Here is a 19,277-nt window from a genome sequence, read left to right on the forward strand (position 1 = left end):
GTAAAAAATACACCAATTATAGTTCTATTTTTGTTTAGGTTGACTTGTAGATTTTGATGATATTTAATAATTCATGAATGTCCTCTACCATATATTCCCTATCAAGATGATTGCCAATTATTTTTTTTAAACAATAAGATGTACCAATTTTATTTAGGCACAAGAACATAAAACTTCAACAACTGGTCTTTTGAATTTGTTTATCCAGTTAGCCTGTTACATAAATGTATATTTTTCTTTTGTGTTGTGAAATAAAATACAAAGTTTAAGTAACCTTTTATCTACCTTAATAAGGGGGACTTTGCACTCTCCCTAAATTTACCTCTGGCAGAAAATTGCCAGACAATATAATAATGTTTTCAGAACCTTAAGCCAGACACTGAATTTCCAATGTTATTCTAAGAATATGTGATAAAAGGCAACATAAATCCTAAATAACAGAACCAAGAATTGAGGGTCAATTTCTTCAAAATATGCAATGCCTTCCTAACATCTTTTTCACTAGTTGTACCCCATTTACAAAATATCAGAATTGTATCATTTTTTTTTAGCAACAAACATATGTTAAACATATTTCCATGAAGATATTATTAAAAATGAAAATGGAATGTGTCAATAAGACAACAACCCGACCAAAGAGCAGACAACAGCCGAAGTCCACCAATGCGGCTTCAAAGCAGTGCGTGAAACTCCCACACCAGGATGCATCTCTCAGATGTTTCATTCAACAACCAGACTGTATGAATAGGAAAGACACCATGTTATCATAATTCATGCATTTAGAAATTTAATTTATTTATACTTTCTCAAATATTTAAGTAAGTTCACATATTCACATTTTTAAATAACATGTGGCTTCCAAAAGGAAAAGTAACAATGCATTTTCAAGAATACACAAAACATGCCTTTAAAAACAAAGAATATCTAGGAATTTTTACAAATGAAAGACATAGTATATATCTCACTATTTGGTGAATTTCTGATTTGTTATGCATCTTAGGCCCAAAAGTACAAATTATTGTCTATGTAGAAAGAAAGCCATACATAATCAATTGGGCCAAATTCATAACTAAATACATTTTTCAGAAACAGTACTTTTAACTGACGACTTAAAATGTCTCTTATTGACTTGTATTCCTGAAATGAAACCTCATATCATGTATATTTCAGTAACAGTTATAGCACTTCTGTATAGCACTTATACACTTAAATTTGATTATAGCACATTAAAAGTAAAAAAATATCTAGCACTTTATATTATCACAAGTTTGCGTAAACAATATTTCGAAATTTTTGTTTTGTAAAATATTGGCACTTCCATTTCCAAAACAGTTTTTTTTCTGAAGGATAGTGAAGTCTTCCCTTCACGATGTTTTTTTTTTTTTAAATAAAAAGGAATAAATATTCCTTCAGAAAAGTCTATTCATCTAAAATTAACTTTTTGAAATGAACTAAAAATCAAGAATTAGCATTTTTATACCAAACCTTGCAATACAGTAGAAAATGTACAATCAGTAGACATGGTAGAAGGAACTACAGAAACTATTGTTAAAAGCAGTCAGAACAACTGAAATTTTTGTAACAAAAACTATCTCAAATAATAACAAAACACCAGATTCAGATGACACTATTTTCCAAGTTTATATTATAGGCTAAATAAATAACTTCATTTTAAATGGTTTTCCCATAAAAAAAAAATGTTGCTCAAGATAAACATTACACATATTTACCAGATTGCAGATTAATTTCCCAAATTTACAAAAACTGGCCGAAATATGAGCAAAAATTTCAATTTTTATGAAATACTTGGAAAAAATGAAAATAACATCTGAATGAGGTGTTTCTTACACAAATATTCAGTTCTGAAGACATGAACACTTATAGCAGCTACTTCTACGATCATTTTGTAAATGATTACAATATTTCAGATCCACATATTAAATGTTGTCCTTTGAAATATTTATTTGCGTCATGCTTCAAAGCTGATGAAGATTTCTAGATCTCTCATTGTCTACGAGTCAACGATCTTTCAACAACCATGGGCGATTAGAAAGACTTAGAAATGTCCAGGAAACAAATAGGAAACTGTCCATGGTGTATTTAGATTGTTGCTCGATAGACCAACTCCCGTACATCCTCCTGGAGAAACATCTGCCTCGCGCTACAATGTATTGTGCAGAATATTTCATCTCTCGAACGTCTCGTGTTCTTCACGCCTCCACACTAGCTTGTAATGATGGAATGCTCTAATTATATGAGTCAGTAGGACACATGTTGAAGGGAAATCAAAAGAGAGGCAACTCTTGTTCAAATTCACAGCAGATTTTTCTAGGTTAACACAGAAGATAATTTACCATATATAACATTTAAAATTGGAAATTGAGCTGAAACCTGCTAATATCTGAGTAACTTATTAAATCAACAAGTATTTGATAGCCAAGAGATTCAGGTTACAAGACAATTTCTACCATAGCCATAACGGTTTAAATAGTTATTCAAATCAAGATGCATTGTTCATTTGGTATCTGGCAAACCTTGGTCACTATCAGAAGATAATTTGTTAACACAAGCCAGTTTCCTCCAGAAATTGCATCAATATATAGAGCTAATGGTGTAAACCTTCATCCAACAGGTTCATCTTGCATTTAATTTTTGTTTGTTACATAAAAAAATATTTAAATATGGTGTTTTACTCGTGTAAGCTCAACTTCAATATATTTTCAACTCTACAAAATTATTTGGCATTTTTCTACAGGCACATGCTGTTGTTATAATCTATTAACTATTTCATCAATTCAAAAAAACACTGCAAAGAAGATCAAGACCTGCCTCTCTTTGATTTCATTTCCAATGGCAACACGGCAAGATAACACACTCTCTCATTGTTGAACAATGTCTATAAATAGAATGTGATTACATCATGATTATTTATATCTCAGGTCAATAATTAGCACTTCAATAGTGTCACTATGGAGACGGAATCGTACACTCTCTCTCACACCTCTCACATAACTCGAAAAAAACACGAGTTCTGTGCATGCAGGACAATGGTTATACACAAGTCCCACACTAATTTGTTCCTAAAATCTCAGATCTGGCTCTTTATCTGAAATAGAGAAAACAAATGTCAACACATTGGAATAAATCAACAAGAACATATCGAAGTTTATTGTTTTCTATATGTGTGAGAGATAAAACAATCAGCTTGAAGTTTTTTCAACACGTATTGATTGATATCACCAAAATTCCTATTCATACAATGGTACATATATCTTTTATTTTGATGTTAACATCATTTGTATAAGGGGTCAGCTCTTTTATACCTTTCAAAATGAAACTACATGTAAAAGAAGTAAATCTGAAGTGAACATATTTTTATTTATATTTTGGATGTTTTTATTTAATTCCAACAAGTCTTATCAAAACACATTTTTTAGTGTGTTGTTGGGTTGCAGTTTTTCATTGATGTTTATCACAAGTCTCCTTTTCCGACTTGTTTATTCATATCAATATAAATCAACTATCTTTTTGCATTAGGATGTTGCTCATTATTTATAGAAATATTCAATGAGTGACTGAACAAACACATTAATTCAGGAATGCGCATAGCACATGAATATAATCCTTTTTTGGTCACAAGTTGAATATCTTTTTCAATTTTTGAATTCTTTGATTAGTTATTCTTTTTATTACATTGGCAAATGGCTTTTTAATGAAATTAAAGTAGAAAATGTCAGGAACTTTATCTTTTTCAACGCATTCACAATTTGTATTTCATTATGTGTGCGACATCAATTTACTTACCAGGAAGCATTTTTTAATTTGCGAATTTCTTTTGTGGCCCACGTGGCTAATGTTCTAGATTTACTGGCTTTTCCTCTTCTACCTTTAGAAATAAGTCCTGTGATTGGTTCTTTATCGACCAATGGTAACATACTAGCACCAAAAGCTGTACAGAGGTCACTGCAATAAGTAAGGTTATGAATTAGTTCCTTGTCAATCAATGGTAAAACACAAAAGTCAAATGTCACTACAAAGAGAATTCACACATAGTCGCACTAAACACACAATGGAAATTAAAAGTATCAGAAAACAGAAAATAGGTAACTTACAAATCCAAAAAGTGCACACAAGTCTTATTCATTACTGTGAAAATGCTGAATCATTATGAGATTGTTCTCTTCACTAGGGACAGACAGAAACATAGACAAGAGAACATGTCCTCTCTAAATATCTTAATAATATGAGTTGATGTCGTGGTATTTTTCCGTTAAATGTGTGTGAAAACTGAATTAGCTAAGAACAGCAAGACAAGAGTTTTAACCTTTCAGATATGTGTACTTTATCAGTCCGCAATGTTAGGCACTAGTTCATGCCCCAGACTTATATTTTATTTGACTAGTAAGTATTTGCAAAACTTTGTTTAGACACACAAGAACATTGGACTAGAAGTTGGAGAAAGCTTATCTTGCAGACTGCTCTATGCAATATTCTAGGCATTAGAGATTAGATTACGTTATATTTACCCTATCAAACCACAAGCAGACTGCTATTCTAGGCATTAGAGATTAGATTACGTTATATTTACCCTATCAAACCACATGCAGCTGCTACATTTTCATCGCTATGGTCTTCATCTAATGCTATGTGTTCCATAAACGACATTATATGTCCTACATGGGGCTGTATTAAATTTACATCAGCTGAAACAGAATAAATGAATCACTTTATTGGACATTTAATGCTATATTTTTCATACACCACATTATATGTCTAATTCTTTATGTCAACTGAGCCAGGAATTTTGCTCTTTTTTCTAAATTTCCTATGCTTAGCCAAGAAGCAAAAAAAACTTATACAAGACACTGGCTTAAATCCGTAACATGGCCCCAGACAAGCATATTACCAAAAAAATTAAAAAGAAAAAAAAAATAGTTGAAAAATAAGACATGTCTTTCGTTGAAGATTATATGCAGACATCTAGATGTTTTTTTTGTTTGTTTGTTTGTTTTTTTAAGTTATGTCGCTGTTTCAACGACACACATCCCACATTTCCCTTTATCCATTTCTACCGTCATGTGTTTGTACCCACCATTTGGTTGATCTCCTTCACCTTTTAATCCCTGGACTATTCCCGTGTATGCCTCTAAACACCCACCACGTAATTCATTTAAATAATCTATCATATCATAATCAGTCTGAAATACAAAAGGTGTCACATTAAAGGTTGGAAGGAACTCTTCAGCATTAAAAATTTACTTTAACTATAATAAGGAAATGAAAAAGAAAGAATATAGTGCATCAATTTGTAACAAACAAAAAATGATTGTCGCATCTAAAAACCCAAGTTAAAGTAAGTGGTTTTATTGCTCTTTTTCAACTCAGTCACAGCGAGACCTTCAACGTTAACTGTGCATGCATGTCAGATCACATTTGCAGGGCAATTTTTAATCAAATATAAGCTTGTATATTTAACACATCAATGTAAATATAACGGAATTTGATGAGACTGTCATTAAAGTGAGAGGGTTAGCGCTATAGAACCAGGTTTAATCCACCATTTTCTACATTTGAAAATGCATGTACCAAGTCAGGAATATGACAGTTCTTGTCCATTCATTTTTGATGCGTTTTGTCATGTGCCATGTGATTATGGACTTTCCAAATTGATTTTCCTCAAAGTTCAGTGTTTTTGTGATTTTACTTTTCAGTAATAATGCCAATCCCCGACAGTGACCTTCTGTTATGATGGTGCATTTAACAGAGATGTAAACTAGAGGCTCTAAAGAGCCTGTGTAGCTCAACTTGGTCTATGTGAATATTAAACAAAGGACACAGATGGATTCATGACAAAATTGTGTTTTGGTGATAGTGATGTGTTTGTAGATCTTATTTTCTAAACAGCAATAACTCCTTAGGAGGTCAATTGACCATTTTGGTCATACAGCCGACTCTCGTTATGTCGAAGTCAGCCGGACCAGAGAAATATTTTGAGATACACGTAGTTCGACTCAAACGAACACCGGAAGTTCGACAATCTAAGGGACACAACTCTTGCTTAGCTTGGTAAAGCTAAAATAAATCCGGGTGAATATGGCAAGGGGATCGATATTCTAGTATCAGATCGATGTATTTGTATGTCACAGTCTTTTATTATTATAATGACATTATTTTTACTTATTCAATTGTTTCAATTAAAAAAAAATTTGTAAGGGTTCCGCAGAACCCAGTGTCTCGCCTACTTTTGCTGTAAATCGCAGGCTCAACATAAAGGAGGAAAAAAATCAATAAAAATATTCCTTTTGATTGTAAGAAGCATCTGTCCAAGTTTGGTAAAAATGTAGGATAGTTAATGAATCTAATTAATGTTTTGAAAACTTAAACTGCAGACTGTATGTTATGTTAACTGGAAGAAAATGTAAGTCCCTTTAAAAGTAAAATACAGAAAAAATGGAAATATCTTTTAACAAAATTTACTTCTGGATACTATCTTATGATCATAAATAAGCTTCTGTCCAAGTTTGGTACAAACCCAGCTAGTTTAAGAAAGTTATTAAATTTTTAAAAACTTTAACCACAGAGTAAATGTGATGTTTCTCTGTAGAAAAACTAAGTCCATTTAAAAGTAAAATACGGAAATAATGGATTTATTTTTTTACAAAATTTACTTCTGGATACTATCTTATGATCATAAACTAGCTTTTGTCCAAGTTTGGTTCAAACAAAGGATAGTTTAAGAAAGTTATTAAAATTCTAAAAACTTTAACCACAGAGTGAATGTAATGTTTCCCCGCAGAAAAACTAAGTCCATTTATAAGTAAAATACTTTAACCACAGAGTGAATATTTGTGGACGCCGCCGACGGAAAGTAGGATCGCTTAGTCTCGCTTTTTCGACTTAAGTCGAAGGCTCGACAAAAATCCTATGGCGTTTCCACATGTTCCAAGAGAGTAATTTCCAATCGATAGTTTCGTTATTCAGGTCGGTTATAGCTGACAAAATTGTTTATTCTCGGATACAAGAGATTTAAGAAAATTTTGATTTCTATTCATTTTGTTTTATCTCACTCTTTCTTTTCAAAAGAAAATATAACAAGATTAAAGACGCCATTTGAGTAGTTTTTAGGTGATCATCAACGGAAGCCATAATCCTCACTTTATACACACCCAAGCTCATTAGTGTAAATCACATATTAAGTGTTTTGTAAACATTTTAAATATTTTTTCATGAACATTAACAAGGTATCACTAATTATTTATAAAAATTTTATAAAAGATAATCTTAGGTAAACACTCATGGAAATAGCATGTCATAAATCAATACAGTGGTCAGTGACTGGAAATTTAATTACACGTGTATTGTCAGATTAACTCTTCAATCCATTTAAATCCCGGAGGTCATGTTTTGACATGTGTATTAGTTCGAGATAAAAAATGAATTTTGAATGCTTTTGTTAACCTTGGGACCGTAAATTTAGTTCGACTCAACAGAAATTTCGACTCATCAAGAGTCGAATTACATACTGTTGTATGGAATAAAGTTCGGGACCACGTGAAAACTTCGACTCATCCGAAATTTCGAGTCAACCGAGTTCGAGACAACGAGAGTTAACTGTATTAACTTATTTGTAAATCTTACTCAGCTGAACATTAATGCTGTTTACAGTTTATCTCTATCTATAATAATATTCAAGATATTGACCAAAAACAGCAAAATTTCCTTAAAATTACCAATTCAAGGGCAGCAACCTAACAAAGGGTTGTCCGATTCATCAGAAAAATTTAGAGCAGATAGATCTTGACCTGAATAACAATTTTATCCCCTGTCAGATTTGCTCTAAATGCTTTGGTTTTTGAGTTCAAGCCCAAACTGCAATTTACCCCTATGTTCTATTTTTAGCCATTCCAGCCATCTTGAATAATTGGCCGGGTCACCAGACACACTTTTTAAACTAGATACCCCAATGATGATTGTGGCCAAGTTTGGTTAAATTTAGCCCATTAGTTTCAGAGAAGAAAATTTTTCTAAAAAATTACTAAGATCTACGAAAAATGGTTAAAAATTGACTATATAGGGCAATAACTCCAAAAGGGGTCAACTGACCATTTCGGTCATGTTGACTCATTTGTAAATCTTACTTTGCTGAACATTAATGCTGTTTACAGTTTATCTCTATCTATAATAATATTCAAGATATTAACCAAAAAACAGCAACATTTCCTTAAAATTACCAATTCTGGGGCAGCAACCTAACAACGGGTTGTTAGATTCATCTGAAAATCTTTAGAGCAGATAGATCTTGACCTGAATAACAATTTTATCCCTTGTCAGATTTGCTCTAAATGCATTGGTTTTTGAGTTATAAGCCAAAAACTGCATTTTACCCCTATGTTCTATTTTTAGCCATGGCGGCCATCTTGGATGGTTGGCCAGGTCACTGGACCAATTTTTTATACTAGATACCCCAATGATGATTGTGGCCAAGTTTGGTTAAATTTTGCCCAGTAGTTTCAGAGGAGAAGATTTTTGTAAAAGTTAACGACGACAGACGACGGACGCCAAGTGATGAGAAAAGCTCACTTGGCCCTTCGGGCCAGGTGAGCTAAAAATGTGTGGTTACCCTCAATATACTGGTAAAACACTGTAGAGATTTACTTTTATATTAATGTGTTAATGCTTTGAGTGTCATATAATTTTATCCCTGGAATACATCTAATCCTATATCTTACCTTATCCACCTGAGCTTGAGAAGCTTGCTGTAGTGTATTTAAAACATATTCTAAATAGTTTTTGAAGTATGGACCAATGGCTAATGCTATATCACCAAATACTGATAAAATCTGTGGTTTTACTGATCGATGGACTGTGGAATTCTGAAAAGACAACAATAAAATCAAATTCAAGTAAAATTCTCATGCTTTTGTTGTTCAACCACACTTTTTTCTGTTAATTCTGAAATCACTAAATATGACTTTCAAATGTCTACCTGAATTTTTTCCCCAATATTAACTGTGTTAATATGATGAGACACAAGATAGTCTTTCGAAGTTCCCTGTTAAACAGAATTTAATAAAATGTGAACACTGAAAAAAGGTTTTACTCTGAAGAGATTTAAATATCAAAATCTACGGGCACTATAGTACAGATTCTACTTACACCTAAATTTTCTAACAACATCATCATAATCTCATCACAGTAAGGTAGTACTTTCTGACCTAAAGCTCTACATAAATCTCCTACTAAACCAACAGCAGCTAAACACACCTATAATACAGAAGATTAGTTGCATTTTTCTGACCTGAAACTTGACATATCTCAGCAATATACTTATAGATCTCACACCAACAAAATATATACATTCTCTATTGAAATAATCTTCTTTGTTAAAATATTAATTTAAATTTCAGGACATCTTTTTAGTTTCATGAAAAATACCAATTTATGTTTAGTGCCTTTAATATTGCAATTTTTATAAATCAGTGAGATTAATTGCTTCAGGAAATTCTATACATTGAATACCATCAAATTCTATAAAGTAGGTTTGATTTTTGCCAAACTTGACACAATTTTCCCTACTATAAAAACTTTATAAATTTTCCTGAATTGACAGTAATAAAATAATTGTGATACATGCATGTGTTTTATCTCAAATTCTTAAATTGAACAAGTTTAAAGAAACATTGTTTATATCTTCCAGCCTTTAATAATACTTACTGTATATTCTTCAAAGTTTTTTAAACTGACACCCAAGTATGGTTTAAATGCCTCCATGTAATTCAAGAAATTTTCACCAAGAACTGTAAAATAAAGTATATATATACCATATATACATCAATTCTTAATGTTTCTTCTAGGCTAGATTTAGTAAACAGCATCTAATAGAGAAGCTCCTTGTAAAGTGATGTTTTCAATGTTACAGTCTACACTGTTAGCCACTAGTCAGATAATCTTGTACTGTTGCAGTCTGGGTCAAACTATATTTTGACTGGGAAGTATTTACAAAATTTGTTTCGACACATAGAAATATTGGACTTTGGGAAAGATTTTGGTACCAACTTTTTCATACACATGTTTTTGTCATCATTGTAATTCTCAATAGATTTTGTCAGTAGAAAAATTGTCACTTGGTTCTTCTGACATTGTCAAACAAGATTTAAGTCAAAACGCTTAAATTGACTGCCCTGCAAATAGTGAAAATGCATGATTTAAGCTGGTCCTGTATAAAGATAATCTCTTAATTTTATATACAAGTATATAATGGTTTACTTTTCTAAAATTGTTATTTGGATGGAGAGTTGTCTCATTGGCACTCACACCACATTTTCCTATATCTAAGAAATAGCATAACAGTTCCCTATATCGCTAGAATTACACAATTACACCTCCTTTCTGCTATTAATAATCTATTACATCTTTCAGATTATCTATATAATTTGAATTCATTCTCACATGGCTGCAAAGTGTTTCTGCATATTAACAAAATTTTTACGTAATTCCAGATCTATACTTTTTTTAACTCATTATTTCCTTTAGCTGTCTTTTTTACATACCTTCAACTAACGTAGATATAGCCAAAAGAACATCTTCTTGTACCCCGCCTGTTTTTATTTGGGCAGAACTACTCAACATTCGTAACAAAGCACTCATAACTTGGTCGGATATCTTAGGTGCATCTTCTGGAGTTACTTTTCTTAACACACTCTGAAAGTCAGATTCACTCTTCATAATTCATGTGTTCACAAACATACAATACTATTACATCATATTTTCTTATCTTGCAAAATTTCCAACCTTTTTTTCTCTCTAAAGACACATTCAATTCTATTTGTTTAAATTCTTAATTTGAAGCTAATGAATTTAAGAACCAATAGTTCAACGACATCAATTTTGGCCATTGACCTTTGGTTTAACCAGTGTAACTCATTCTTAAAACGAAGACAAGATTGGGACAATACATACCTGTAAAGTTGCACACAGGAGGGACTGTAAATCATTGTACTGAGCTTTATCTGATGCCATCATAATATTCTGAAGAAAAAAAAACCCAAATGAGTGATAATAATGTTATTTTGCAGATGTGAAACATGTCCATAAGTAGGATTTTGAAGAAAAAAATCTGTCTATAAACTTTTTCTGGGCAATTACATTTGTTTTAGAGGATAATAAAATCTGTGAATATTTTTTCCCCAGTAAAATTTATCATTCTGTGAAAATAATCATGCTTAAATAAAAATATGTCCATAGAACACACAATGCCTGACTTGCACTGTTATTTTTTTCCGACTTGTTCCATCAAATTATAATGCTGCAACTACAACTTCATGATAAACTGTCATGATCAAAAATTTCATACTGAAATAAGACAGACAAACAAACAAACAAACATAGACCAGAAAACATTTCCCAAATACTATTGTATGCTGGCCATTTTCACTGAGCTGGATAACCTGAAGATAAAAATAACTTGTCCACTTACCTCCATTTGTAGAACTCTATCTAACTTTTCTAATATAATTAATGTAGTTTTCTGTACTATTGCATAACAATCCTGGAAATACACAAATAAACATCTTGTGAACTAATCATAAACATCAAGGCTTCATAAACCAGAAAAAAAATCAATTACTAATATTATGAAAGAAATAATTTACAAGCTTCAAAATTGATTTAATGTTCAAACTTTTGAATGATTGACTGCAGTTAAGATATATAACACTTTAAATGAGAGATATGCTGCTTCTTTTAAATCATTTATGTTAAACATAATTAAAACAAGCATTCTGTGAGTATTGCATGGCAATACATAGTCCCTTACTGGTTAAAAAAATATTGGAATTGAGCAAACCTACAACTAAATTCTTCAAACTATTTACTACTTGACCTGTAACTTGTCATGGTTAAAACAATACACCAAATATTAAATCAATATCTTCAAACATGAAGAAAAAGTCTGGAAAACTGATTTGTGGACTGACGGATTGACAGACAGACGTGCAAACCTAGTCGCCTTCGACTTCCTTGGTAAGGGACTAATAAACTGCATTACTTAGAATATGAACGTAGGTTTGAAAATGGTCTACACAATTTGTGAAATTCTGTCCTGAACAACAAATCAGAGTTGTCTAAAATGAACAAAATACAGAGACCCATCATTTTCAGTTCCTTGGACTATTTGACACAAAGGGGTTAGGCAGGAAAACTTGCCATCCTCGTCTTTTAAGATAATTTCTTCAGACCTATAGAACCTTTAAGGTATGAATAGAATTCGCAATTAATGGTGTTTTGGAACATATTTTCTAAGAATAATTTCCCAGGACCCTGGATCTTATCCAAAATTTAACTTAGGACTTTTTTTACTAGAACTTATCCCCATGTTTTATGAGGACTATTTATCCCCAAAAATATAGTTTCACTGTAGGATTATTTTCCTAAAAAAATATCCTAAGTTTGACTATAAGAAGAAATCTCGTGTGTCACTAACCTTAGGACTATTTTTCACCATTTCCATCAGAGCTTCATAGGCTGCATTTCTTAAATTATGCTGGTTACCATCCGCTCTACAAATAATCAGATAGGCATTTAAAATTTACGAAATTGAAAATATTTCTGTTAAATATAAGTGACACTACCCAAAATTGTACTTGATCCAAATTTTATGGTATTTAGCATTGTGCATTGTTATTGTGTTTCATAACATATCGTTGAAGCAAAAGTGAAAGAACTGAAATGAAAAATCCAGCTATTTTTATGTATGGACGTAAAGACTGACAAATGTAAAACTTGATCTCCCCTCAGCTACAGCAGGGGCATAAAAAAGTGTCGGTAGACAAACTCCTTTATTTTTATTATGTTAGTGAAAGAGATAGCAACCTAACAGTATAAAATCTGGTTTTCTATTATAGGTCTTTTGTCTTTTAAGAAAAAAAAATTCTCATTATCTCTGTCCAATAGGCCTATGTAATTACCTGTCTGTAGTCTGTAATAACTTATCAACAACAGATTCAAAATAACTAGATAAACAGTAGGTGTTTGGTTCAGCATTCTCGTCTGTAGTTTCTGCGTTGTCATAAGCTGCTTCAGCTAAGCTAGAGAAAGCCTACAAATGGATATTGTAAAATAAGTAATTACATAAAATGACTACTCAGAGCCAATGAGGAATTTGACCACAACACCTGGCAGGTGTGAAACTATTGAGTGATTTTTTTTTAAACCAATGTCATTTGCATGGTGGTCTCTCTGGCAATAATACCACATCTCTTTATTTTTAAAGTATAAAAATGTCAGCCCATTGATGGTTTGTGACCAGCTTGCAACATTTTAAAATGTGGTTCTTTAAGCTCAAGACTTTAACACAGCTACTTGTGTAACAATTTGTTTTGATCTTTTGTGACTGCTTGATACATCTCTGACACAAAGAAACATAGTGAAGGTATCAATGCTTACAAAACACATTTCTTTTGAGCCTTGACACAGGTTTTCTAATAAAAAAGTTTGAATACCTACCCAGCATACATTACTGGCAACTCTTGGCTCGGCTGTTAATCCTTCTACTAAGGCAATTAATAATGGATTTAATGTCTTTTCATCAATCACAGAATCAGGTAATAGTTCACAAACACGTCCAACAGTCCACGCTGCTGTATCACGCACTACAACACTAGAGTCTTTTAACAATTCTATTAACATTGGCATTGCCTGTTCTACAATCGGTTTTAATTTCTGTGGATCTGGTCCTTCTAAAACTGAACCTATGGGTAAAAGAAAGCATATCATGCATGTCAGTTGATAAATAAACCAGTTTACAGAGAAGATTCATATACCAAGTTTTTATGGATGTTTTGATTTTCAAACTAATTTTCAGTGTTGTATGTTGTTGAGTGCATCTGTGGAACTCTAATCTGTTGTCAAGGTCTTCAGGGTCCATAGTGTTGTCGACGATTTTGATTTTATTTCACTGGACAATTTGTTCAAACTCCAGCAATTTTTCAATGTTTTAAGAAACTTCCCAGTGCCTGATACAATTGGCCTTTATACTTACTTTTCACTTTTGAGCATATAAATATTCTTTTAAACTAGTCATAATATTCCCAGTATCAATATTGGAAAAATTCTAAATACTGTACATTTAGAAGTTTTTTTAGTTTGTTTTTTATTATTATTCATGTGAACAATGTGAGCAAGGTAAATATCACAATAATATATCAGTGATATTGTTGCCCTTAAATTAGCAGAGAATAAAGGCTTTTTCCCCTGGAGAAGAATCCTAATTTGAAAAAAAATGGCTTAAAATTATTCCCAAAACTGCAACTTTTTCAAAAACATTGCAGTCTCAGTAGTACAAAATGTAGTAATTCTGCATGTATACCCACTGAAAAACACTCATTTAAACATTGTTCATGCCTAAAATGACTATATGTGCATATTTGAGGATCTTTATGTATCATCACTGACAATAACGGGTTTTTATCTAAAATGAGGGTTTACCTCTTGAAAGTGGGTCTGCAAATTGAAGTTCCAGTCAAAATCATGGTGTATCATAAATTTCCCTATTTGAAAAAAAATTATGCATATTTTCCCCAATTAAAAAGGGTAGAGGTAGCCAACAATACCATTGTGCATATCTATATGCTGATTTTGATGACATTGCCAAATTTGAATCTTGCATAATTGTCTATTCTTCAAAATATATGCACACAATAATTTCTGTATTTACAGTATACAAAATGTGTTATCATCAATTTGAGTGCCATTTTTTTTTTATAGAAAGACTGGTCTTCAAAGTTGAAGATCAGTCACAAGCAACAAAGTAAGGGCAGCTGAAGATGGACGTTCCAGGTTACCCTAGCAATTTTTCTTAATCACTTGAGTTTTGGATTAGTATAAGAATAACTGGACAGTGTACTTAAAAAGTTGTCAACCTTAATATTGGTGATCCGACGGAGCCAGCTCTTGAAACACTTTACTGACGTAGTTTAATACCTGCGTTTCAACTTCACATTTCTGTAAAAACTTACCAAAAGCCATTACAGCTGCATCTCGATATCTCCAATCTTGATCACGGATGTGTTTTTGGACGAAAGGTAAAACATGTGGTACAACATCATCTTCACAACATGTGGCCATTAACATGAGACAAACACCGGCAGCTTTACAGGGATTCCACTCATCATCATCATCTAGTTCTTCCTGAAAAACAAAATAGACGGAATCATAGTTAAAACATCTACTTACACGTCAAATGAAGTTAGCTGTTAAAATCCACATGATTTATTAGTATTAGTTCAAGTTCACGCAGATTTGATTGATTTCAATCAATTCACTACTTATAGGTCAACTTAACCATAGATTTATCTTTCTAAATATTGATGCTAAAGCATAAATACATTACTATAATAAATATAAGGTTTAATTCTTATGATGAAAGAACAAGAATGTGTCCCAAGTACACAAATGCCCCATCAGCACCATCATTTTCTATGTTCAGTGGACCGTGAAAATGGGGTAAAATCTCTAATATGGCATTAAAATTAAAAGATCATATCATTAAGAACATGTGTACTAACTTTGATTGGACTTCAACTTCATCAAAAACTACCTTGATCAAAAACTTTAACCTGAAGCAGGACTAACGAACGAATCAACGAACAGACGGACGCACAGACCAGAAAACATAATGCCCATAAATGGGACATAAAAACAAATGGTGCATCCAATCTCAAGGCTAAATTAAAGTTTAGCAGTCTTCGCCCTACTCATATCACAGAGAGAAGGAAATGAAAGTCAACTTTTCAGCCGACTATGGAAATTTTAGATTTTAAATTCTACCTTTCTTTCAAACTTCATTTAAAAAGAGCTTGTTATGAGTCCATGCTGATATTTACAATGAGACTGAATAGCAACTTATTATGAGTAGGACCATTTTTGTTCATATTTAACACCTAAGCAAGTAAAACAAAATGTTAGTTTACTGCAATTTCAGTCAGGACTTATTCTGAATTTATTCTTCAGTTGTTGTAAACTTGGGAATTTTCAGTCTTAAAATTATTGTACAAACATGTAATATGATAATTTTTAATGGAATAGCAATTTGAAGGTATTAATTAAAATCATTGCAGTTTAAAATTAATGTATATCAAAAATGTCATGCAGTTCATACATTTTAAACCTAAAGAGATGTTGTATGAACAAGGTGATTTCTCTGTACCCCCAAACTTTGTTTGCAGAGTTATATTAACAGAAATTGTGAGCATTTTTCTCGTCCATTGGACAACACCTTTAATCATCTCAGATAACACAAGTACAAATTGCAAAATGCTGTTGTTTAATTCAAGCATCACAATTGTTTTATAAACCAGTTAAGCTATAATTCATAATGCTGTTGCTATCATAACTGGTAAATCTTGATTAAATCAGTTAGTGTTAAAGCCAAAATGCTGATACAATCGTATAAATAGAAATACACTGCAGAAAAGCTCATATCCAAATAATAGCATTTCATTTTAAGATTATATACATATATAGATGTAACATTCTTTTTGTTTCTTTATTACTTGCTGTTCAGACCAAAATAAAAATGTGTCCATAGTATACAGATGCCCTACTTGCACTTTTATTTTCTGAAACCTGAAGCAGGACTGTTTGGACGAGTGAACAGACCAAAATCATAATAACTGTAAGTGGGGCATAAAAACATTACTTCCAGCAAAATTATCTAAGAGGTTGGACATCTTTTATTGGTCTCTTTAAATTTGTATGCCTCCATTTTTTTTCATTAATGTTAATTTCATTCCTAACTTTTCTAGACACATCTGTTTTTATACTTTTAACTTTTTAACTCAACATATAATTGTATGGTCCTTGGAAATATGTGCAATGCTACCACCAAGTTAAAGATATTCATAATACAGTTATAAATTAAAAATTAAAACAACTGAAAAGGCCAAGCAAATGTTCACCTATTCTAAATAAATTGTCCCCAAAATAATATTGAATTACAAACTTGAATAATTGTTGAAACTGTCAAATACAGAAAAAGGATATTTCTTTGTTGAAACATGCCAAAATTAACCATTGCTTAATGATGATACATTTGTGATAGTAAGATGCTTGTTAAAATAAGGATAGGAAAATCTTAAAGTTTTTTTTTATATGGAAAACTTCTAATGTCATGTTTTTGTGACAGAAAAAAAACCATCTACAACAAAATCTATTTTCAACAGGTTAGTTTATATCAACTCCTTTAATTTGCTTGGCCTTATCAGTTATTCTACAGCTTCTATGAATCTTCTACCTTTTCCCACTAGCCCAAACTTTAGTCAAATCATTTTCCTGATACTTCAAAATTTGCTGCCAAGTCAATCATTTAATTTCGACCACACATCATACAGTTTGCATCAACTGTCTAATTTCACAAACTGAATTGAGTATTCTATGAAATTCAAGTACATTAACAAAATTCATGAACATGTTCATGTAATGCATCATATCATAGCTATGCAATGTAAATTTCTCCCCATGCCTATATTATAGATAGAAAGGCCATAAAAGCTGTAGTCTTATAAATAGTGTAAAGGTTAGTTATAACTGGAAATAATACACACATGCCCGGTTACCTGTTTCGTCAAACAGACGAGTAGAATTGGACACAGGTACTGGAGAGCTCCTTTGGCATAGAATCTACTTGTTCGTTCTGGTGGTCTACCTTGTTCTGCGGCCTAAAAAATCAGGATACTTTTATACATGGTAAAAGAAAAATGTACATACATGTATTGTAATCATAACATCAAGTCACAAAAAGGAAATGTTGGCATTGAGATTGACAAATTTTTAAAGTGTATGGTAACAATATGTTTGAAGGTAAACACTATATTCTGACCTTAAATCAAGGTTAGATGTAGTTCATATATATGTGCAGTTTTTTCGTTTGATTTTGAAAAAGATTTTGAAAAATATTAAAAGTTTTATCACTTGTAAAACATAAATTGGTCTATTACAATAACATACATAGTACAATCTTCATAAAATTAGCACCAATTTTTAAGTATTCACCCCCAATAGACAAGTTGAAGGATTACCACAAAAAGGAAACTTTTGTGCATCCTACATTCCCCAAAAAATGACTTACTTCAGACAATTCTATAGCTAGATCAACTTCTTCATCACACACAGTTGACCAGAATTCAATTCCTTGCAATGCTATTTCATCTACATCTGATTTCATGGCTTCCATTGTTATCTGAAAAAAAATTTGATATGATACTATTAACTGCATATTTGAACTTAAATAGAATACATTATGAATATTATGGACTGCTCATACCAAAAGTCAGCCAACCAAAATGAAAGTAATTGAAACAACTGAAGTAGACTCACAAATGTTTAAAAAGTGTCCAAAATCTGTCCTTACAGGACTTACTCTTTACAGCAGACACAGTGTTTATAAAAAGTACTAAATTAATCCAAAACTGGTTGCATCAAATGTTTTCAATGTTTCACTTACTGCAAATAAAGCAGGTCCCATATAATGTTCCATATAGGTATAATATAATGACATTATTTTCACCAGACACTGTAGAGCAGCTACACGTACCTGAAAATAGAACCATCAATAAGTTACAGGACAACATTCTTTTCTAGATCAAAGTTATCTGCTTTATATTTACAGTAAAAATTCAAATATATGCTCAAACAGATTCAAGTCCTTATACTATATTTATGTCAGGAAATTTAATTACTTTCAAGTTTGTGATAATCTTTTGCAACAAATTGCTATTTTTGGACACACAAGGTAAGATAGTGAATGGACGAGTTTAAGTCTAGGTTGGTAAGAAGGGCTAGACAAATAGACTGAATTTTTGTTCGGGAAGATACCTTTAATGTACATTCCTGACACAAACTGCAATATAAAATTTACTAAATAAACTCTTATTTTTGTTGTGGGCAGATTTCCCTTCTTTATGCCCTTCCACATCCATTTTAATGGACTAGTCCTTAGAAAACCAATCTCAGCAAGACTAATCAAACTGATTTCATTACAGTTCATAAATAGGCAATTTTGTCATCATAGATTGATTAATAAACCCATGGATATATATATCAGAAATAGATCAATTGTTGATTTCTTAATTTTACTTCCTGCAAATGTGTGCAAAATTTCCTTTTTCCTGCAAATTCTGTTAAAATAGACTACAGAGATCAGGAAAGAACTTCCAAAATCCTACTCTTTAATAGTACAAGTTTGCACTTCAAAGGGTAAAACAAAAATAGATAACATTATA

General features: G+C 31.8%; 1 protein-coding gene across 3 annotated transcripts in view; it reads right to left on the bottom strand.

The window, feature by feature from the left end:
* Positions 1-761: 761 nt before the first annotated feature.
* LOC134694619 (importin subunit beta-1-like) overlaps positions 762-19,277 on the bottom strand; it is a 31,180-nt gene continuing 12,664 nt past the window's right edge. The window contains exons 8-24 of one of the 3 annotated variants that reach the window (XM_063555655.1): positions 18,500-18,589; positions 18,125-18,235; positions 17,613-17,714; positions 15,015-15,186; positions 13,504-13,748; positions 12,966-13,096; positions 12,482-12,557; positions 11,477-11,548; positions 10,960-11,028; positions 10,551-10,701; positions 9,715-9,797; positions 9,157-9,264; positions 8,730-8,873; positions 5,093-5,198; positions 4,589-4,703; positions 3,805-3,963; positions 762-3,106 (exon numbers count right to left, since the gene is read on the bottom strand). In XM_063555655.1, the coding sequence (XP_063411725.1) occupies position 3,106; positions 3,805-3,963; positions 4,589-4,703; positions 5,093-5,198; positions 8,730-8,873; positions 9,157-9,264; positions 9,715-9,797; positions 10,551-10,701; positions 10,960-11,028; positions 11,477-11,548; positions 12,482-12,557; positions 12,966-13,096; positions 13,504-13,748; positions 15,015-15,186; positions 17,613-17,714; positions 18,125-18,235; positions 18,500-18,589 (1,935 nt within the window). In that variant the 3' untranslated portion in view covers positions 762-3,105. Of the gene's footprint in view, positions 3,107-3,800; positions 3,964-4,588; positions 4,704-5,092; positions 5,199-8,729; positions 8,874-9,156; positions 9,265-9,714; positions 9,798-10,550; positions 10,702-10,959; positions 11,029-11,476; positions 11,549-12,481; positions 12,558-12,965; positions 13,097-13,503; positions 13,749-15,014; positions 15,187-17,600; positions 17,715-18,124; positions 18,236-18,499; positions 18,590-19,277 lie in introns of those variants that run through there. The other 2 variants (XM_063555654.1, XM_063555653.1) reach the window with 2 other exon arrangements.

This window comes from Mytilus trossulus, chromosome 13, assembly GCF_036588685.1.
Source record: "Mytilus trossulus isolate FHL-02 chromosome 13, PNRI_Mtr1.1.1.hap1, whole genome shotgun sequence".
Lineage (NCBI taxonomy): Eukaryota > Metazoa > Mollusca > Bivalvia > Mytilida > Mytilidae > Mytilus > Mytilus trossulus.